Below are 17,845 nucleotides of genomic sequence, written 5' to 3'. Positions count from 1 at the left end.
ACAAACATAATTAGGTCTTTTGTTTTGCTTTCTTCTGTATCTGTATTCCAACTCAACTAGTGCTGAAATCAGCACAAGGCTACTTTAAAATGGTTTAAGGAAGCACTGACTACTGAATTGGCCTAATTAATACCCACCTTTAGCTTTGAAAAGTTGTGCTGCGGCATTCCACTCTTTAATGACCTTGCTCATAAGTAAGACACTCAGCATGACTGATTGCTCTTTTAGACTTTTACAGCTGAGCAGGTGTTTGGATGGAAGACCCGGGAACCTCATGGAAGTACTCTGAAATCCATGCTGGATATAAACGTTGTTGCAGAGAATAATAGCCCCCTCACAAGACTAATATTATTGTACTAGGGAGTTGTTTTTCCTCATCCCATGCTTATTGTTTACTGGGAGATGTACAGAGCGAGCCCTTTCAATGAACTTCCCAGCTGGAAGAGGGCTTTAGCGGGTAAGGGAAAGCCCCTCTACACATGATGAGAGGCACTCATTTGCTACAGGGCTAGGGAGCGTGAGGCTTGTTTCTTCAGGAAAGGGAAATGAAATGCCGGTGACCCCGACCCCAACTCGCATTTCATTTTGAACTCTTCCCTTCACCGTCTTGAATATAAGCTAGAAGCCATGCGCACACCCCTCCAATCCAGGACCCCAGTGGTTTGGTCCTACATTAGCCACGTACGTGCTAAGAAGGTTGACAAGGAGCCAAGGCTGCGCTTGGTGGCCCACGAGGTTCTCACGGGAGGAGCCGGGCTTGGGTTCTCCTTGTCCCTTCTCCGCCCCTAGTGCTTCACAGTGCGTTACGCCAGGCCCGGGGGACCCTCGTCCGTTGCGCCTGCGGAGGCGCAGGAGTCGAGGCAGCCTGGCTCGGAGCCGAGTGGGCGAAGGCTGCCAAAGAAAGCGGCGGCTCCTGTTTTCCATGGGGAGGCGCGGCGCAGACTCGACGGCTTGCTTGGCAGCGGGCTCGCCCGCCAATTTGGCAGCCGCGCCAGGCACTCCTCGCCCTCGTTATTATGTAATGGGGCCGGAGGAGCGGGGCCGCGGGAAGCCCTTGCTCATCCCTCAGTTGCAGCCGCGCCAGGCCGAGGCGAGGGAGTCGGCGGGGAGGTGGCGCCATGAGCCAAGACGAGCCGTGCGCCCTGAAAGGGAACCTCAACGAGCTGCCCGACGGCTCCCCGGTCGTGAGGGCCGCCGTGGCCGCGCTGAGGCGCCGAGCCCAGGAGGAGAATGTACAGCCTTCGCCCTGGTCCCTGTCCGACGCCTTCCTGGTCCGCTTCTTGCGAGCTCGGGATTTCGACGCCGAGCTGGCATGGAAGGTAAAGGGAGCGTGCGGGCGCGTGCACGATAAGCGCGTCTAGCCCACCCGGGCTGCGGGGGACGCCGGCTGCTCAAGGCTGAGCGCGCGCGGGGAAACCTACCTGGCTCACTCTGTTTTTCAATGCACACATATCAGGGACTCAGTCCCACCTTGCCTAAGATTGCAGCACTACCACGCTTTCTTGAGATGCCTAAGCTTCAGGTTGTGACTACAGCACGTATCTCACTACAAGCGAGATGCAGGCAGAGAATCAGTTTGCCCACTGCAAAGCATAAGAGGAGGACATGGGTCGGTTGCACTTCTGTGTAATGTGCAATTGATTTTTGAATTCTGAATTTATTGTTATTCACGTTTTATACTGTATTTTATGTTGTTTTGTTGTTGCATCAATTAAGTGTTTTAAAGTTGTTGTTAGCCGCCCTGAGCCCGGTTTTCTGAACCGGGAAGGGCAGGGTATAAATAAAAAATTATTTATTTATTTATTATTATAGCCAGGCTGAACTGTGGCAGGCTATGGAGAGGGCCTTAGCCACATCAGAAACAAGCATCACATTGCAATTTAAAGTAGCTCTTAGAACAGCTCTTGGAAACCGCCGTGTATGCACATGCAATAATACAACAGGACATTTAGGAGCACCTTGAGTTAAAGCAGCTTTACATGGCAGCTTTGGGCCCCACCCCACCCCACCCCACCCCACTCTGGGGCTTCCTACCTTCACAAGCTTAAGGATGGGCACTACAGTTATTTAACAGCATCAGCTTCCTATTCAAAGGCACCTTGTTACAAACACACAGGACATTTTGGCAACTGAAGCCAACCTTCCCTGGCCAGGCAAGAAGGGGTGAGTGAAGCTCCACATCAGGACTAAGGGGGGGGGGCGAGAAAGACTAACATTGAGGTCTGCTGCCCCTGTGAGCCCTGTGGCCTGAGTTGGTCGCCTCACCTGCCCTCATGGGTGGACTTGCTCTGGAAACACACCACACCTGCTAAATGTTAGAATGAAATAATTTGATGGTATATTTTTGCTTTGCACAGTTTCTGCTTAATGTTACTATTCTTGAGGGGCAGTAAAATACTTGTTTTAAAAATACAAGTCCTTAAAAAAAGGCGTAGTGAAAAAATAGTTCCCAAAGTTTCTTTACATCACAAAAAACAAAATATATGGCATTAGATGCACAGCATCACATAAAGAATACCATGTTGTGTGCAGCAAATAGTCCAAAGTTTGTCCTATAAAGCCCAGTGAGAGGCAAGTCCACTGGTCTCTTTTGGATTGTTTATTTGTCCTGAAGCTCACACTTCTATGTTTGCATATAAAACTCCAGAGACATGGTCTTGTAAAACATAGTTCATCATTAATAGATTACTGCATCTGTCTTTGGACCCTATTGGCTAGAACCTTTCAACTTTATATATTTTCCAGTTAATGTGACCCCCCCCCCCAGGTGCACTTGCTTTTAAGGAACTTTTTATTTCAGGATACTGTTTAGAATTGCCTGTTTTTCTTACCCTTTTTGTATTCTTTCTGTATCTTTTTGTGTTTGTAAAAACATCCGTGGTAATGCCTGTGCTTCTCAGTATGGCAAGAAGCAGTAAAAAAAAACAAAAGTTATCTGAAGCAAGCAGTAGGTAGGATACTAATATGCTAGCTGTTCCTCTGGTGTGTGGCAGACATCTAAGAAGACCAGTTGCATCTGGGTAGGTGCTTTAATTCAGGGATTTTACATGGGGACAAAGGGCCAGTGCTTTTTTTCTTAAAAAATATTTAGGAGTAGTACTCTCGTTTTGACTCAAGAAAACCGCCATTTTATAGTTCAAATCAGGGAAAATAAATACAGTGGTACCTCGGGTTAAGTACTTAATTTGTTCCGGAGGTCCGTTCTTAACCTGAAACTGTTCTTAACCTGAAGCACCACTTTAGCTAATGGGGCCTCCTGCTGCCGCCGCGCCGCCCGAGCACTATTTCTGTTCTCATCCTGAAGCAAAGTTCTTAACCCGAGGAACTATTTCTGGGTTAACAAAGTCTGTAACCTGAAGCGTATGCAACCCGAGGTACCACTGTACAGTAAATGGACAAAAGTACAAAGATTCACAAAATGTTTAGGGGTATGTGTACCCCTGCGTCTCCCCCAGAAAAAAGCACTGCAAAGGGCTAATCCACGCACACACTGTTCCTGATCAAAGATGTAGTTATAGTCACCACCTTTAAAAGATAATTAGAAGAAGAAGAGGAGGAGGAGGAGTTTGGATTTGATATCCCGCTTTATCGCTACCTGAAAGAGTCTCAAAGCGGCTGGCATTCTCCTTTCCTTTCCTTTCCCATGACAAACACTCTGTGAGGTGAGTGGGGCTGAGAGACTTCAGAGAAGTGTGACTAGCCCAAGGTTACCCAACAGCTGCATGTGGAGGAGCGGAGACGCGAACCCGGTTCACCAGATTACGAGTCTACCGCTCTTAACCACTACACCACACTGGCTCTCATTGGATAAATTAGCTAAATTAAATAAATAAATGCATGGAGGATAATGGTAGCCATTATGCCTAGAAGCTGTTGAGATGTTCTGCCTCTGCTGTTGGAGGCAGTATGCCTCTAAGTACCAGTTGCTGGGAATCCCAAGTAGAGAGAACAGCGGCATAGCTAGCCGCTTGGGTGCCTGGTGCAGGTGCGTGTCCTGCAACCAGGGGAAGGGCGAACTGCCCATGGGTTGGGGCGAGCTTCTCCAATGCCTTGAGCCTCTCCGCTGCCTCTCCCTCAGCTGTAGGGCAGCTGAGGGAGAGGCAGTAGGCAGACGCAAGTCCCACGCTGCCGTTTCAGGCAGAGTGAAACCTGCAGGCACCTAAGCCACCACGTCACTCCTAAAAAGTTTTGTGACCCCAATTAAAGAAAAACCTTAGTTTGTCACCCCTGCCACAGTAATGGCACCCGGGTGAGCCGCACCCCCCCTCGCACCCCCTTCCTCTGCCACTGGGAGAGAACACTGTGTTCTCCCATCCTACTTATGGGTTTCCCACGGGTATATAGCCAACTACAGTGAGAACAGGATGCTAAACTGGTGGGTACTTGGCCAAATCTTGTTTTCAGATTTCTCTCTCACACACCCACACAACCCTGTGGCTGCTTTCTGAAAGGGGTGGGAAAGCATGTGCAGTATTACAATCACAGAACTCCATGTAACATGTCTTGTAAACAAATATGGAGCTGCTGTCACTCTTCGTCCCTCTTTGTTTGCCATTATAACACAGTGTGTGATGCAATATCATTGCTCTTGCACATTGCCCTACCAACAGCTGGTGTTGGGGCAGCCCAATGTCACATCATATTGCAAAGAAAAGAGAGAGAAGTGGCTGCTGGTTCCCTCACTGCAAGAAGCGAAGTTACAGGGAACCAGGCAGAGGGCCTTCTCGGTAGTGGCGCCCTCCCTGTGGAAACCCTCTCTTCAGATGTCAAGGAAATAAACAACTATCTGACTTTTAGAAGACATCTGAAGGCAGCCCTGTTTAGGGAAGTTTTTAACGTTTGGTGTTAAACAACAACTGAGAAGTGAAAGAGACAACACCATATATGGACAGAAGGAATTTCCAGGGACGTAACAGTTTTCACACACAGGACAGAATAAAGATAATAGTCTGAGTTTGTCACTTGAAACTTTATAAACTTATATATTGTAACATCATGAATAGAAATCATTGATTATGTAGCTGTTAACTAAGGGATTATTATTATAACTGAAAAGTAACTGACATTCATTAAGATTATGGAATGCAGTGATTTAAGATCGGAAATGCACCCAAACCACCATGCAGGGAGCCAATTTAACTAAAATGTATTAATTGGAAGTTGACTGCCATTTTGATAATTGTATAATTTGGGGATTAATTGTTATTGTTATAATTTGGCTATTATTGGGGGTATATTGGAAAACTAATCACACACACACACACACACACACGTTGCATGCTGGTTTGTGCAGTTCCAGGTTCTTGGTTGGTGCAAAGAATAGTAACATAGGATGGTCTTCTATTGAGTCAGACCATTATCTACTACAGTGCCCAGCTCAGTATTGTTTTCACTGATTAGCAGCAGTTTTTCAGGTTTCAGATTGGGATCTATGCCAGACCTATGCTGAGGATTGGACCTTGGACCTTGGGGTGTGCAGCACTGATACTCTACCACTGTTAAAAGAAAGACAAATTTTCAAGGATTATTTAGGAGATTAAGCACCTCCCTTTGTCACAAATAAAACATGGACTCATGTTAATGCCATGTATGCTAACGGACGACTGAAGAAGGAATAAATATGTTTGTGTATCTCTTTAAATTTTGTAAGTCATGCTGCCAGTGGGTAAGGCACAGAGGAAAGCAAAAAGAAAGGAAACAGTGATCTTCAGACCATGAAGTGGCTAGCTGAACATATCCTCAGAAGAAGGATATAGGATCTGAATGGCTCAGCTGAAAACCCATACAGTGGTACCTCGGGTTACATACGCTTCAGGTTACAGACTCTGCTAACCCAGAAATAGTACCTCAGGTTAACAACTTTGCTTCAGGATGAGAACAGAAATCATGCTTCGGCGGCGCGGTGGCAGTGGGAGGTCCCATTAGCTAAAGTGGTGCTTCACGTTAAGAACAGTTTCAGGTTAAGAACGGACCTCTGGTACGAATTAAGTACTTAACCTGAGGTACCACTGTATTGTCTTTTAAGCTTCTGATGATAATATAAATGCTTATACCTGCATTTCCAATAATATAAAAGCACAAAGTTTATTTGATGTCTGTTTGCAGTGCCATTCATACATCAATAATACAAGGCTACCTGATTCTCTTTCATTCTAGGAAAAATGTACAGGAAATTAGGGCACAGGAAGGAAGAGGGCTCTTGCTGATTCACAGATGCCCGTGTGTTGATTTATTTTATTTCATAAAATTTATATATGGCTTGATTGCAGAAAACCTCATAGCACACATGCAAACATTTCTCCCACATTTTAGCATGCATATAAAACCTTCATTTAATAGGTATGGAATCCCACCTTTACACTTCCTTTCACACACACACACACACACACACACATTTCTCCTCACATGTATGCATGCATATACTCACAAGAGTACAGAAAGGAAATGAGTACTCCCATAGCTTTTCCTCTCTGTTCTCCTGCCCCTCAAACCCATGTGACCTCTCTCTCATCCCCCCACCTCTCTTTTACTCTTCTTCATCATCCAGACCCTTACTGGTGCTTGCAGGAAGAAACATGCTGTCATCTCCCATAAGTCTTTGATGGAAGAGGTCCAGGATGAGGGTGTTTGTTGATGCATTGTGGGCTAGAGAAGCAGCTGGAAGGCCATCTACTGACCACCTTTACTTCCAGTGGCCTATCAGAAAAAACATCTCCTGTGCACTAGTCTCAGATCCTTGGCAACTTAAGGATCTCTGGTAACCTAAAACCTTGCAAGCAAGCACAATTTTTGAGTTATATGAAGCTGGTCTGATGGGGAGCATAGAACTGTTGGCATCCTCCCAACAGTGTTGTTGTTGTTGTTGTTTTTAAAGCCTTGGGAGTCTCCAGCATCCACAATTATCTACTCATTTGGGGTGTGTACTTTAGTTATATGATAGAGGAGGAAAAACCACACGGTTGCACCACTTGAATTATATCAAGGTAATTATACTCACTCCTGAATCAGTTAATGTTAGTTAGTTGCTTGCCTTGCACTCCTTTTGTGCAGTTATTGATTCACAGTCAGAATAGAACAAGCGCTACAACTAATACTTTGCTACAAATGGCAACATTTATTCATACTGTTATGGGGATCCTAGCAAAGTGATACATTTGGTCTCCAGCCTAACTCCTCACTGGATCAATAATGCACACAAGTGTGCCAACATTCTTTACTGCTGTGGCTGTGACAGAAAATCTATTATCACTATTGTATCTAGGAGCTTTCCTCTGAGTAGTTGAGAAATGGCAAAGATAGAAACGGTTTGTAATTGAGAAAGGCAACATTCATAGTACCCATGCTTTGCATAGATAGATAGATAGATAGATAGATAGATAGATAGATAGATATTAACAACATTAGAAAACAACTTCAAGTGAGTGAAATTACTCAGAGACAACCCTCAGTGTCAAAGTTGGAAAAGAAGAAATACTGCCTTCAAGAAAGGATTTCCTTCAGAACTATGGCTAGTAAGGAATCTTGAAATACCAATTGGCCCTATAGATAGATGACAGTAACCATTGTAAATAGGGTAATTGTAAATAGGTCAAATTTATTTTTAATGCAGCAGTTTTGTACAAAAGCAGTTTTGTGCAAAACAACTGTATAAATGAATGAATAAGTGCTCCATGAATATGCCTGGTGAAATAGACATAAGAACGTCTCTGCTCTCTTAATCTCCCAGGGCAATCTGTTTCTAGATTTCTGCTCCAAGTACATACTTCCAGGTAGGGTCTGGGCTTCTCACAACAACTGCTTGTGTGGGCTTGGCTGACTTAAGCCTTGTTACAACTTTGCTGCCAATACCAGTTGTCAGCCTTTTCTTCTTTTGGCTCTGTCTCCTGTTAGACCACATCCACCCACCAACTCCATCCCCTGTTGTGCACATTTCCTACCTTTTGAGCCTTCCTTTTATGCCTTCCTCTTGCCATTAATAGTCCACAAGGGTTCCTCCTGATCTGACTGATCAGTCTCCTTCCCACACTGCTTCATTCAAGGTACTTCACATCAGTGGAAGCACTTGGGAAGATATGGCTTAGGTCAGTGATGGCCAAACTTGGTCCTCCAGCTGTTTTGGGACTACAATTCCCATCATCCCTGACCACTGGTCCAGTTAGCTAGGGATGATGGGAGTTGTAGTCCCAAAACAGCTGGAGGGCCAAGTTTGGCCATCACTGGCTTAGGTCATGGTACCCCTGCAATGTATACACAATTTTAGTTCAGTGTGATACAGTATTCCTGATTTAGGAGCTCGGCACAATCCAGAGATAAGGAATCATGGTGTTTGTTTAATACAGTCCCAAACTGTGAACCCTTGTGTATTAAACTTAACAAATCTGTTTCCTTTGCCATAAGTGTTATTCAAAATAAGGAGGATTATGTCACAACATAAAGTGTTATTGGAAAAACAAGCATCCTGTTGAAAATGGGGGAAAGGCTAAGAATTAAGCATTGGGAAATATCCATTCAAAGTTCATAAGAATTTCTCCAACATTTGGAAACAAACTGTGAGGCTAGACTTTTTCCAACCCAAATATCTCCGGTTGAAAGCCTAAGGATGATTAATGTGAATAAATCATTTCTCATATGAGAAGCACATAAACCTTTAAAGCTATACATTAATTTATCTTTTGAGCCCTGGGTACTTGTCATTCCTGGTTTAATTGGTAAATGAACATGCCTTAGAATAACTGTGTTGATGGCTAAGATCATGAGATCACTCTACAGATGACCTGAGCAAACTGAATCAGATTTGTTAGTGGGTGCATTGGTACAAATGTGAAAATCCATAAGCAAAGTCCTCTGTCCCAACATAAGAAGTGTGCATGTTCAGGAAACATGCAGATACTGATCAGAACAATGAAAGACAAAACTCGAATGAAATTATAGGTTGTACGTACACTGATATGAATGCAAGATAAGATCATCTGCCCAAATGTATTCATTAGGTGAGAGTGCAGAAAGAGGATGCTGGATTTCTCTATTAAAAGAGAAGCTTGGCTCATTTCTTCATTCTTTCCAGGCACTTCTTCACAGTTGTACATTTAGCTTCTTTGTTTAGCACATTTAGCTACTTAACATAGTTCTGAAGGTACCAAAAACTGCTCCATATTCCAGAATGATTGCCTAAAGGGACTTACTTCATGTTGATCATGGGGCAAGTGCATTCAGATATCAACAAATCACTCCTTGGAAGCTTTGTTCTTAATGAAAGTGAGACAATTTATACAGATTTGATAATGGGACCAAAAAATGAAGGAGAAAACTTGTATTATTATTTTGCATTTATGAGAAAGAAAAAGAAATGAATTGTTGACAGAAGAATAGTAATTGAAAGGTAGCTTCATCTACCTGGATAAGTCTTAAAATAAACTATGGATATTTCCCTGTTTACCTACTAAGTGTAACCTATTAAGTAGCAAATATTGTTCCAAGTAAAATTCCTGTTAGACAAGACTTATGTAAAAATCATGTTCTGGTTAGATAATAGTTATGTAGTGCTCCTGAATTCTACCTTGTTCTGAATACAGTACCAATGGGGAAAGGATCTGTTTTCTTTTCCTCCAAAAAGAAAGACCAACATTGTCTCTGAACTAGGCTAGCAACCAGAAAAATCTCTATAGTGCTTGATAGTCTTGCTGTAAAAAGGTGTTGCTATCTGCATTGTTTACTGGTGGTGTGTGGGAAAATGTAGGGTTGAATCCAATGAAGTCATCCCATCAGCACGAATACTTTCACCTGCACAACAGGACTTTTCCTCCCTTGTCTTCTGCACCTCCCAGTCTGTTTCTGAGGGTTCCCCCAACCTTCCAGAGATTTAGGGGAAGGGAAGTCACGTTGTGCAGGCAGAAGTCTTTGCACTCATGGGATGTCTTCTTTGGATACAACCCACATGCTTGGTTTCAGTGATTTCCTTACATGATGCAAATAGGATCCAGTGGGGTTTACTCCAAGGTAAGTGAGCACAGGATTCAGCCTAAGTGACCATGTTAATAATTGTGGGACCCATGCCTCTGCTGCTTTGTTTGACCCACACCAAGCTGCTTTTATTTGAAATTGTTTTGCTTCTTAATATTGTATACTTGTAAGCAAGTTTTACTTGTTTTCAGTTGTATGATTATATACCCTTTATGCAGTGGCGTAGCGTGGGTTGTCAGCACCCGGGGCAAGGCACGTAATTTGCGCCCCCTAACCCGTGGATTTGCGCCCCCTAACCCGTGGATTTGCGCCCCCTAACCCCAACCCCCAGATGTTGCGCCCGGTGCGGCCGGCACCCCCCACGCTACGCCACTGCCTTTATGGTGAAGGCTGGGTTGGAAACCTTATACTGGTCCTGTTTTGGAAGCTTATACTTTCTGTCACAATCGTGCACTGTTCTTCCTCCCATCAAGTTCAAGGCAATGAACACGAGGGCCTGCTTCTCCAGCCCCCCCCCCCCAGCAATCATGTGAGGCAGGTTAGCTTGAGATGCTGTATATTGAATGGTAAAGGATTAACCTGTGAGCCTCATCTCTGAGTAGGGATTAAAATCCAGACTCCTTGCTATCTAATTGCACCACAGGGATTAAACCTGCAACCTTGTCATTATCAGCATCACACTCTTATCGACTAAGCTATCTATAGTCAAGTCTAGTGTTACAGGAGATTAATTTCAACAAAAGGAAACCAGCCTAAATGTTAAAATATATTTGCACACAGTTTGTGAAATTAACTGAGATAAAAGTATGCATATACTTAGCGGGAAGGGCAGTAATATTTTACAACATAAGAATCATGTAACAGAATACTCTACAACTGACTGCTTTGCGGTACTATCTCCCCCTCTTTCTGCTATTTCTTTCCCAGCTATTGAAAAACTATCACAAGTGGAGAGCTGAATTCCCAGAAATAGTTGGAGATGTACGGCCTTTCTCTGTCCTTGGTCTGATGAAATCTGGTTACCTTGGAGTTCTGAAGGAGAGGGACCCAGCTGGTAGCAAAGTTCTCATTTACAGAATTGGCAAGTAGCTTTTCTTTTTGCAACACTGGCAAGTAGTATGCTCTGCCTCTGACTTCTTGTAATGTAAGGCTGTCGTCTCGCAGCCCCCACTGGTGGATTTGTAGTACTTCATCAGAATCCTGGATTTGCATGAAGTTAGGGTGGAGGAGGCAGAAGAGAAGGCAGGTTTCACAACAGCAATGGCCATGGCAGGAAGCTAGGAAGGACTCCGAGAATGGAAAGTTGTGGGAGGGGTCTGAATAGATTGGAAAGGGAGGGTTGTTGTGGTCGTGGTTGTTTACAAAAGTAGCACAGGTGGGTACAACACAGAAATTAACACCAAAAAGCAAACACAAAAAGTGCTGCTCCCAGCTCCCTTCTTGCAGCATTGAAACCTTCTTTTAAACTGTCACTTTTTCTCTCAGTGTCTCCCACTTCCACTTTCTTTATTCAAACCTCTGCCACTTGTTTAAAACCTGCATTTTCCTCTCAATATCTCTCCCTTTTCTTTCCCCTTTTCTTTTCCTCAGCTGCCTTGTGTGAGAGACATAGAGGATGTGGAGCCCTCAAATATTTCACAGTACTTTCACACAGTGTATTTAGTTCCTGGTGCTATGTGTTGACTTCAACATGACATTCCAGATTCAATGTAGAAATTTAGAACAAATATTTTATTATCAAACACTCATACGGTGACAACATCCATCAACTCAGTCGAACCTTCTCTAACTGAACGAGCTAACTGACAGACTTGCTCTTAAGATTCTGTTCATCTTTAAGGTACAGTAACATATAGCATCAGGGTATGTGAGTGCAAAGGGGGCTGTGGAATCTGAGGCAGGAGGAAGCCCAGAAATGGAGGGGGATCTGTGTGCAAGGGAGAATTGTAGGAAGGAGGAGGTAGGAATAAAGGAGATGAAGGTAAAAATAATGGGTTGTATGGACAAAGTGGGCTTTGAATTAGGACACTGGAGGAGACATGGAAGTGGGGATGGTCTGTGTGCAAGCAGGAATTGAGAGAAGGGAAAAGGGGCTGAAGGTTAAAATCAGCTTAGCATTTTTGTAGCCCATGAAGGGTTAGGCATTTATTTAAGTGACATCATGTCAAAGCAGGTGAGAAATCAGCAAACGGGTGTATTTTGCTCATTATTCACTGTCCAGTTTAAGCCAAAGTACCACTTTTAAGACATTTTAGTTCCAATGACTTTTTGGGGGGGAAAGTGCTTACTTTATTCATCTCCCTCTCTCCTCTCTTTTGTCATTAGAAAAATGGGACCCAAAGACATTCACAGCATTTGATTTGTTTCGTTTAAGTCTTATCACATCTGAGCTCATTGTGAGAGAGCTAGAAACACAGCGGAATGGAGTCAAGGGTATCTTTGATCTTCAAGGATGGAGATTCGCTCATGCATTTCAGATCACGCCTACGGTTGCCAAGATAATAGCTGCCGCGATCACAGTGAGCTTTGGTTCTAAATTGTAGCTATGCTGTAAGCAGATAGTGGCTTTCACGTACCAATGTTTTTGGAGAACAAGAGCATCAGATAGCTCCTGTGTTTTTAATACAGTCTAATTCTGCTGTTCTAGATGGCTTGAGGTATTCTAACAACACCACTACCGATATTTAGTATTACAGTATTAGCACTTGGTCAAGTGGGCAGAGTGTGTCACGTCCTTCTTAGGGAACCAATATAACTCCTGACTGGGAGCTGTGGGGCTGAGCAGAGGTGTGGATGCACTGCTGCCTCTTAAGTCCTGCTGCTCAGGGTGGAAAGTGTTGGTGGTGGTTCAGGTGTAATGGGGAAACTATTATTAATTAACCCAGGAATGCCAAGAAGGGAGGAGGGCAGCGTGAGACTGGAGCGCTTAAGCACAAGGCACAGGCATATCTCAGCTTAATAAGGCAAGATATATCGATCTGAACTGGGCCATATTCTCCTGAATTTTCTCAACCCCACATTTATTTTCTTTCTTATGAGATAGGCACATTGTGACTGTTTTATAAATGCAGTCCTAAGTACTTGAAAACCCAGGGGTGGCTATGGTCAGAAAACTTCTGCTTAAAATCAAATGTAGTCTGACATTTTGGCAGGTCTGCTCATGTGAATGCAGGCATTAGAATATGAAGGTCCTAGTCTTCTATCATGCTTCTCTCCGCTCTCTTCGCAGGATGCCTTTCCACTAAAAGTTCGTGGAATCCACTTGGTTAATGAGCCTTTGCTCTTTCACCCGGTCTTTGCTCTAATTAAGACATTCCTCTCAGAAAAGATCAAAGCACGGGTGAGTAAATGCTAATTCTTTTTCTATGAAATTCACACATTATCCCAACACATTTTCTTTTTAAATAAAAAGAGACTACACCTCTTTTATTCCAATAGGGTTCTATAAGTTTTATATTTCATTAATGTGGGTTCATACAATAGTTCAAAATGTCACAAGATGGTGCCATTCAAGCTATTTTCATGCACGTTTCCCATGTAGGCCACACTGTATTTCCCACTGTCTCCAAAGGGTTGCCTACACAAGAACAACAACCCTTGTAGAGATGCTCCACATTGAACCCTAGAATTGTAGAGTTGGAAGGGACCCTGAGGGTCATCTAGTCCAACACCCTGCAATGCAAGAATCTTAACTAAAGTATCTATGGCAGATGACCATCCAACCTCTGCTTAAAAACCTCCAAGGAGAGTCCAATACCTCCCGAGGGAGTCTGTTCCACAGTCAAACAGCTCCTACTGTCACAAAATTCTTGCTGATGTTCAGTCAAAATCTCCTTTCTTGTAACTTGAATCCATTGGTTCAGGTCCTAGCTTCTGAAGCAGGAGAAAACAAGCTTGCTCCACCCTCCATGTGACACCCATTTAGATATTTGAAGATGGTTATAATATCTCCTCTCAGTGTCCTCTTTACCAGGCTAAACATAGACTATTTCCTCAATCGTTCCGGATAAGGCTTGATTTCCAGACCCTTGATCATCTTGGTTGCCCTTCTCTGCACATGTTCCAGCTTGTCAATAATCTTCTTAAATTGTGGTGCCCAGAACTGGACACAGGACTCTAAGTGTGCTCTGACCAAGGCAGAATAGAGCGGGACTATTATTTCCCTTGATCAGTATACTTCTGTTGATGCAGCTTAGAAGACCATTGACTTTTTTTGCTGCTTCATCACACTGTTGACTCATGTTAAGCTGGTGGTCTAAGACCCATAGATCCTTTTCACATGTAGTACTGACAATCCCATCTTATATTTGTGCAGCTGGTTCTTCCTGCCTAAGTGTAGAACTTTATCTTTGTCCCTATTAAAATTCATTTGTTAGTTTGGGCACAGTTCTCCAATCTGGTCAGGATATTTTGAATTCCAATTTTGTCTTCAGTAGCATTGGCTACACCTCCCTGTTTGGTGTCATCTGCAAATTTGATGAGCATCACCCCATTACCTTCATCAAATTCACTTATAAGGACATTGAACAACAATGGCCCAGGACAGAACCCTGCAGCACCCCACTTAGCACTTTCCCCCAGAATGACAAGGAACTGTTAGTGACCATTCTTTAGTTTTTAGCAGCAATCAGCTACAAATCCACCTAACAGTTACCTCATCCAGGCCACATTTTACTAGCTTCTCTGCAATAATATAATGGGAGACTTTGTGAAAACCCTTCCTGAAATCAAGATACACTATGTCCACAGCATTTCCATGATCCACCAAGCTTGTAACTCTATCGAAAAAAGAAATGAGATTACAGTGGTGCCTCGCAAGACGAAATTAATTCGTTCTGCGAGTTTTTTCGTCTTGCAAATTTTTCGTCTTGCGAAGCAATGCACCCTGGGTATTAACGGTTTTAAGAAAAAGGAAACAAACTTGCAAGACGTTTTCGTCTTGCAAAGCAAGCCCATTGGGAAATTCGTCTTGCGAAGCAACTCAAAAAACCAAAAACTCTTTCGTCTTGTGAGTTTTTCGTCTTGCGAGGCATTCGTCTTGTGAGGTACCACTGTAATTTGGCATTACTTGTTTTTGAGAAACTTATGCTGGGTCTTTGTAATCACAGCATCATTTTCAAAATGCTCACAGACTTGTACTTAATCTGTTCAGATCCTAGGATGGTTTACAAAATAATTCAATAAAAATATATGTATCACAAAGCAAATAATGAAACTTGAAAACATCAGATAAAAATAATATGCAATCATAAGTCATATAGGCAGATCTTTTGTTTCAGCCAGAGCTCACCAGAGCTCACTTCCAGCACCTGTTAGGTGGGTGCCATTGCCATTCCAAGAGAACAAGGGAGAAGTTCATGGTGAGCTCTGGCACCTCTTTTTCTAGAAAAATAGCATTGCATATAGGTAGAGTGCAGCACTTTCAACACCTTGAATTGGGCCTAGTAGGAAACAGGCAGTCAGTGGTCTCATCATGAACAACTGTACACATCAATTTCCCTATTAACTAAGCCACTTGCCTTAACAGGAATTAAACTGTACAATGCTCTGAGAGTGAATTTTGTCTTCTTGAATAGTATTAAGTAAAGGTAGAAACAATTCCTCTTATTGCAGATCCACATGCATGGGAGTAACTATGTTCCTACTCTCCAACAACACTTTCCAGCCAGCATTCTACCAAAAGAATATGGCGGTGAAGCTGTCGCCATTGAAAGCCTTTCCCAAGAATGGACTAACTTTGTAATGGATTCTGAAAGTTATCTTCAGAGTATTACTCTGATTAAGTAGTATGTTCTGGGAGAAGCACAGTTATTTGATTATTAACCAAAATATGAGAGAGAGATGATGGTGACGATGACAATGATAGCTTCAGTGTGATTTACAGAAGAATTAAATGGGGGTTGAGGTTGGCTCAGACTACAGAAGTTAGTGAAACAAACAACTACATATGCAGACTTGACTTAGATAAATGTGAAATTGCTTTTAGACCAATGTCAAATGTTTTGATATCTGAATAATATTTCTGGAGAATACATGCCTTATCTGCTGCATTCTTTCTTAAGGCAAGGAAGAGAACAAGTAAAATGGAAATTTTACAACAAGGGTGGTGAATGTGTGGGTCCTCTAGATGTTGCTGGACTCTAGCTTCTGTTTGCCCCAGCAAGCCCGGCCACTGGCCAGGGATGATGATGGGAGTTTTAGTCCAGTAATGTCTGAAGGGCACAGGCTCCCCGTCCATTTTACAGGAAGGGGAATATTTCCACTAGAAGGCACTTTGCAGCTTCTTATATGTTAATTGAATTGCCTGCTGGATGTACGATTAAAACAAACATAAGAACAGCCTAAGATCAGATCAAAGGCTCATCTACCCCACTGTTCTTCCTAGTGGCCAACTAGATGCCCTTTAGAAGCTGGCATGTGTGGCAAAGTGGAAGTAGCCATTTTCAGTTTCTTGCCTTAGTATCTGGTATTCAGAAATATGGTGCCTCTAAATACGGAAGCTGACTTCAGCTGTTATGACTAATAGCCATAAAATAATCCATCATACACAAAGTTGTCTTATTATCAATCATGAACCTACTTTCAATTATGGTGCCTTTGGGATACTGGAGAGGGATCAAACTTTTTATACAACAATAGCTAGTAATTTAGATATATTTGCAGGCTAAGCTTATGTTTACATAAAATTAATCTTTGTTATATTCAGTGAAGTTTTTTCTGAGCCTTCTGTCTACTCCGAAGTAATTGCAACTGGGTTTACTGGAATTTACTCTCAAACAAGTGAATATAGGATTGCAGGTTTTACTTATTCTTTATTGTACAAGCTGGCAAGGGGCTAACAAGTAAATACATAAAATAAAATGCACCAGCTGTAGCATAGTCCTTAGAATAGTGATTGTGCTTAGACACACTTTTTAGCCTTACTGTTTGCTTTCAGAAGATTATCATTCCTTGAAATTATTTTATGGGGAGAGGTGGATTATCTGTGAAATACTTAGCTACCGCTGCCAGAGAGGGGTTGGTAGCATAGTGCACTAATGGGAAAAGCCACATTTTAGCTGTTACGTATTTATTAATTCCCTAGTTGGGTAAGCCCTGATTGCTTATCCTCTTGGACCAGCACCCTGAAAAGATGTGAATACCTGCTAATATGAAACAGTTTTGCTACAACAGTGTTTTCTGCAAAGCAAAAAGGAAAACTCTATCACGCTGCAGTGCCTTGTCACTTCCCAGCACAAGGCAATGAGCCTATTCTGATGGTTCTGTGGCAACTACAATAGCTTTAGGTCCTCAGGATGTATAAAATTTTCTTATTTCATTGGATTTTGTGTGAATTACCCACAAACTACTGTGACAGATCTACAGCTTTCTCTGTCTACCTAAACCTCTTACCATGCCATGCATCTGACAAAATGGGCTTTGGGCTCAGAAAGCTTATTCTGCAATAACAGGACAATCATATGCATCTCTGCTTAAAAGTCACCCCCAACGAGTTAAGTGCACTGGATTGCAGTCTAAAAAAATAGTCTTTAATTAAAGTGTCACAATACTCTATGTTACATGTGATAAATACTTAAGCATTTGCCAACATTGTTCTATTAACAGTTACTGAGCAAATTATTTATTAATGGGAAAGATATATAATTTTCAGATGCCTAATTTATATTTTATCCAGCAGTTTTAGAATCCTATAGGGTAGCATGACATCAGTAGAACAGAAAGGAAGAAATCATGTAATTTAGAAATGATAAAGGAACTCTAATTGTACCAAGTGTGCCTAAAAAAACCAACCCAACCAGCAACATGTTAGCAGATACAATTTGTTATATGCTGTATTTTCCCCCTAATTTTGTACATATAAAATTAAACATTATAAATGAGCCAA

General features: G+C 42.6%; 1 protein-coding gene across 1 annotated transcript; it reads left to right on the top strand.

Annotated features, from left to right (window-relative positions):
* Nucleotides 1-839: 839 nt before the first annotated feature.
* TTPA (alpha tocopherol transfer protein) lies at nt 840-17,845 on the top strand. The gene is made up of 5 exons (XM_081205142.1): nt 840-1,319; nt 10,888-11,041; nt 12,286-12,479; nt 13,190-13,300; nt 15,574-17,845. The coding sequence occupies exons 1-5, from the start codon at nt 1,119-1,121 to the stop codon at nt 15,745-15,747; spliced, it is 834 nt and encodes a 277-aa protein (XP_081061268.1). The 5' UTR covers nt 840-1,118; the 3' UTR covers nt 15,748-17,845.

This window comes from Podarcis bocagei, assembly GCF_964188305.1.
Source record: "Podarcis bocagei genome assembly, chromosome: 8".
In the NCBI taxonomy this organism is placed as follows: domain Eukaryota; kingdom Metazoa; phylum Chordata; class Lepidosauria; order Squamata; family Lacertidae; genus Podarcis; species Podarcis bocagei.
This window is presented reverse-complemented; position numbering and strand designations above follow the sequence as displayed.

Bases quoted from the DNA above. Each gene is read 5' to 3' on its own strand.
- TTPA (XM_081205142.1), top strand. From the start codon at position 1,119: ATGAGCCAAGACGAGCCGTGCGCCCTGAAAGGGAACCTCAACGAGCTG. The intron at 11,042-12,285 runs GCAAGTAGCTTT...TTTTGTCATTAG, and splicing joins AGTTCTCATTTACAGAATTG to AAAAATGGGACCCAAAGACA. The intron at 12,480-13,189 runs GTGAGCTTTGGT...CTCTCTTCGCAG, and splicing joins TAATAGCTGCCGCGATCACA to GATGCCTTTCCACTAAAAGT.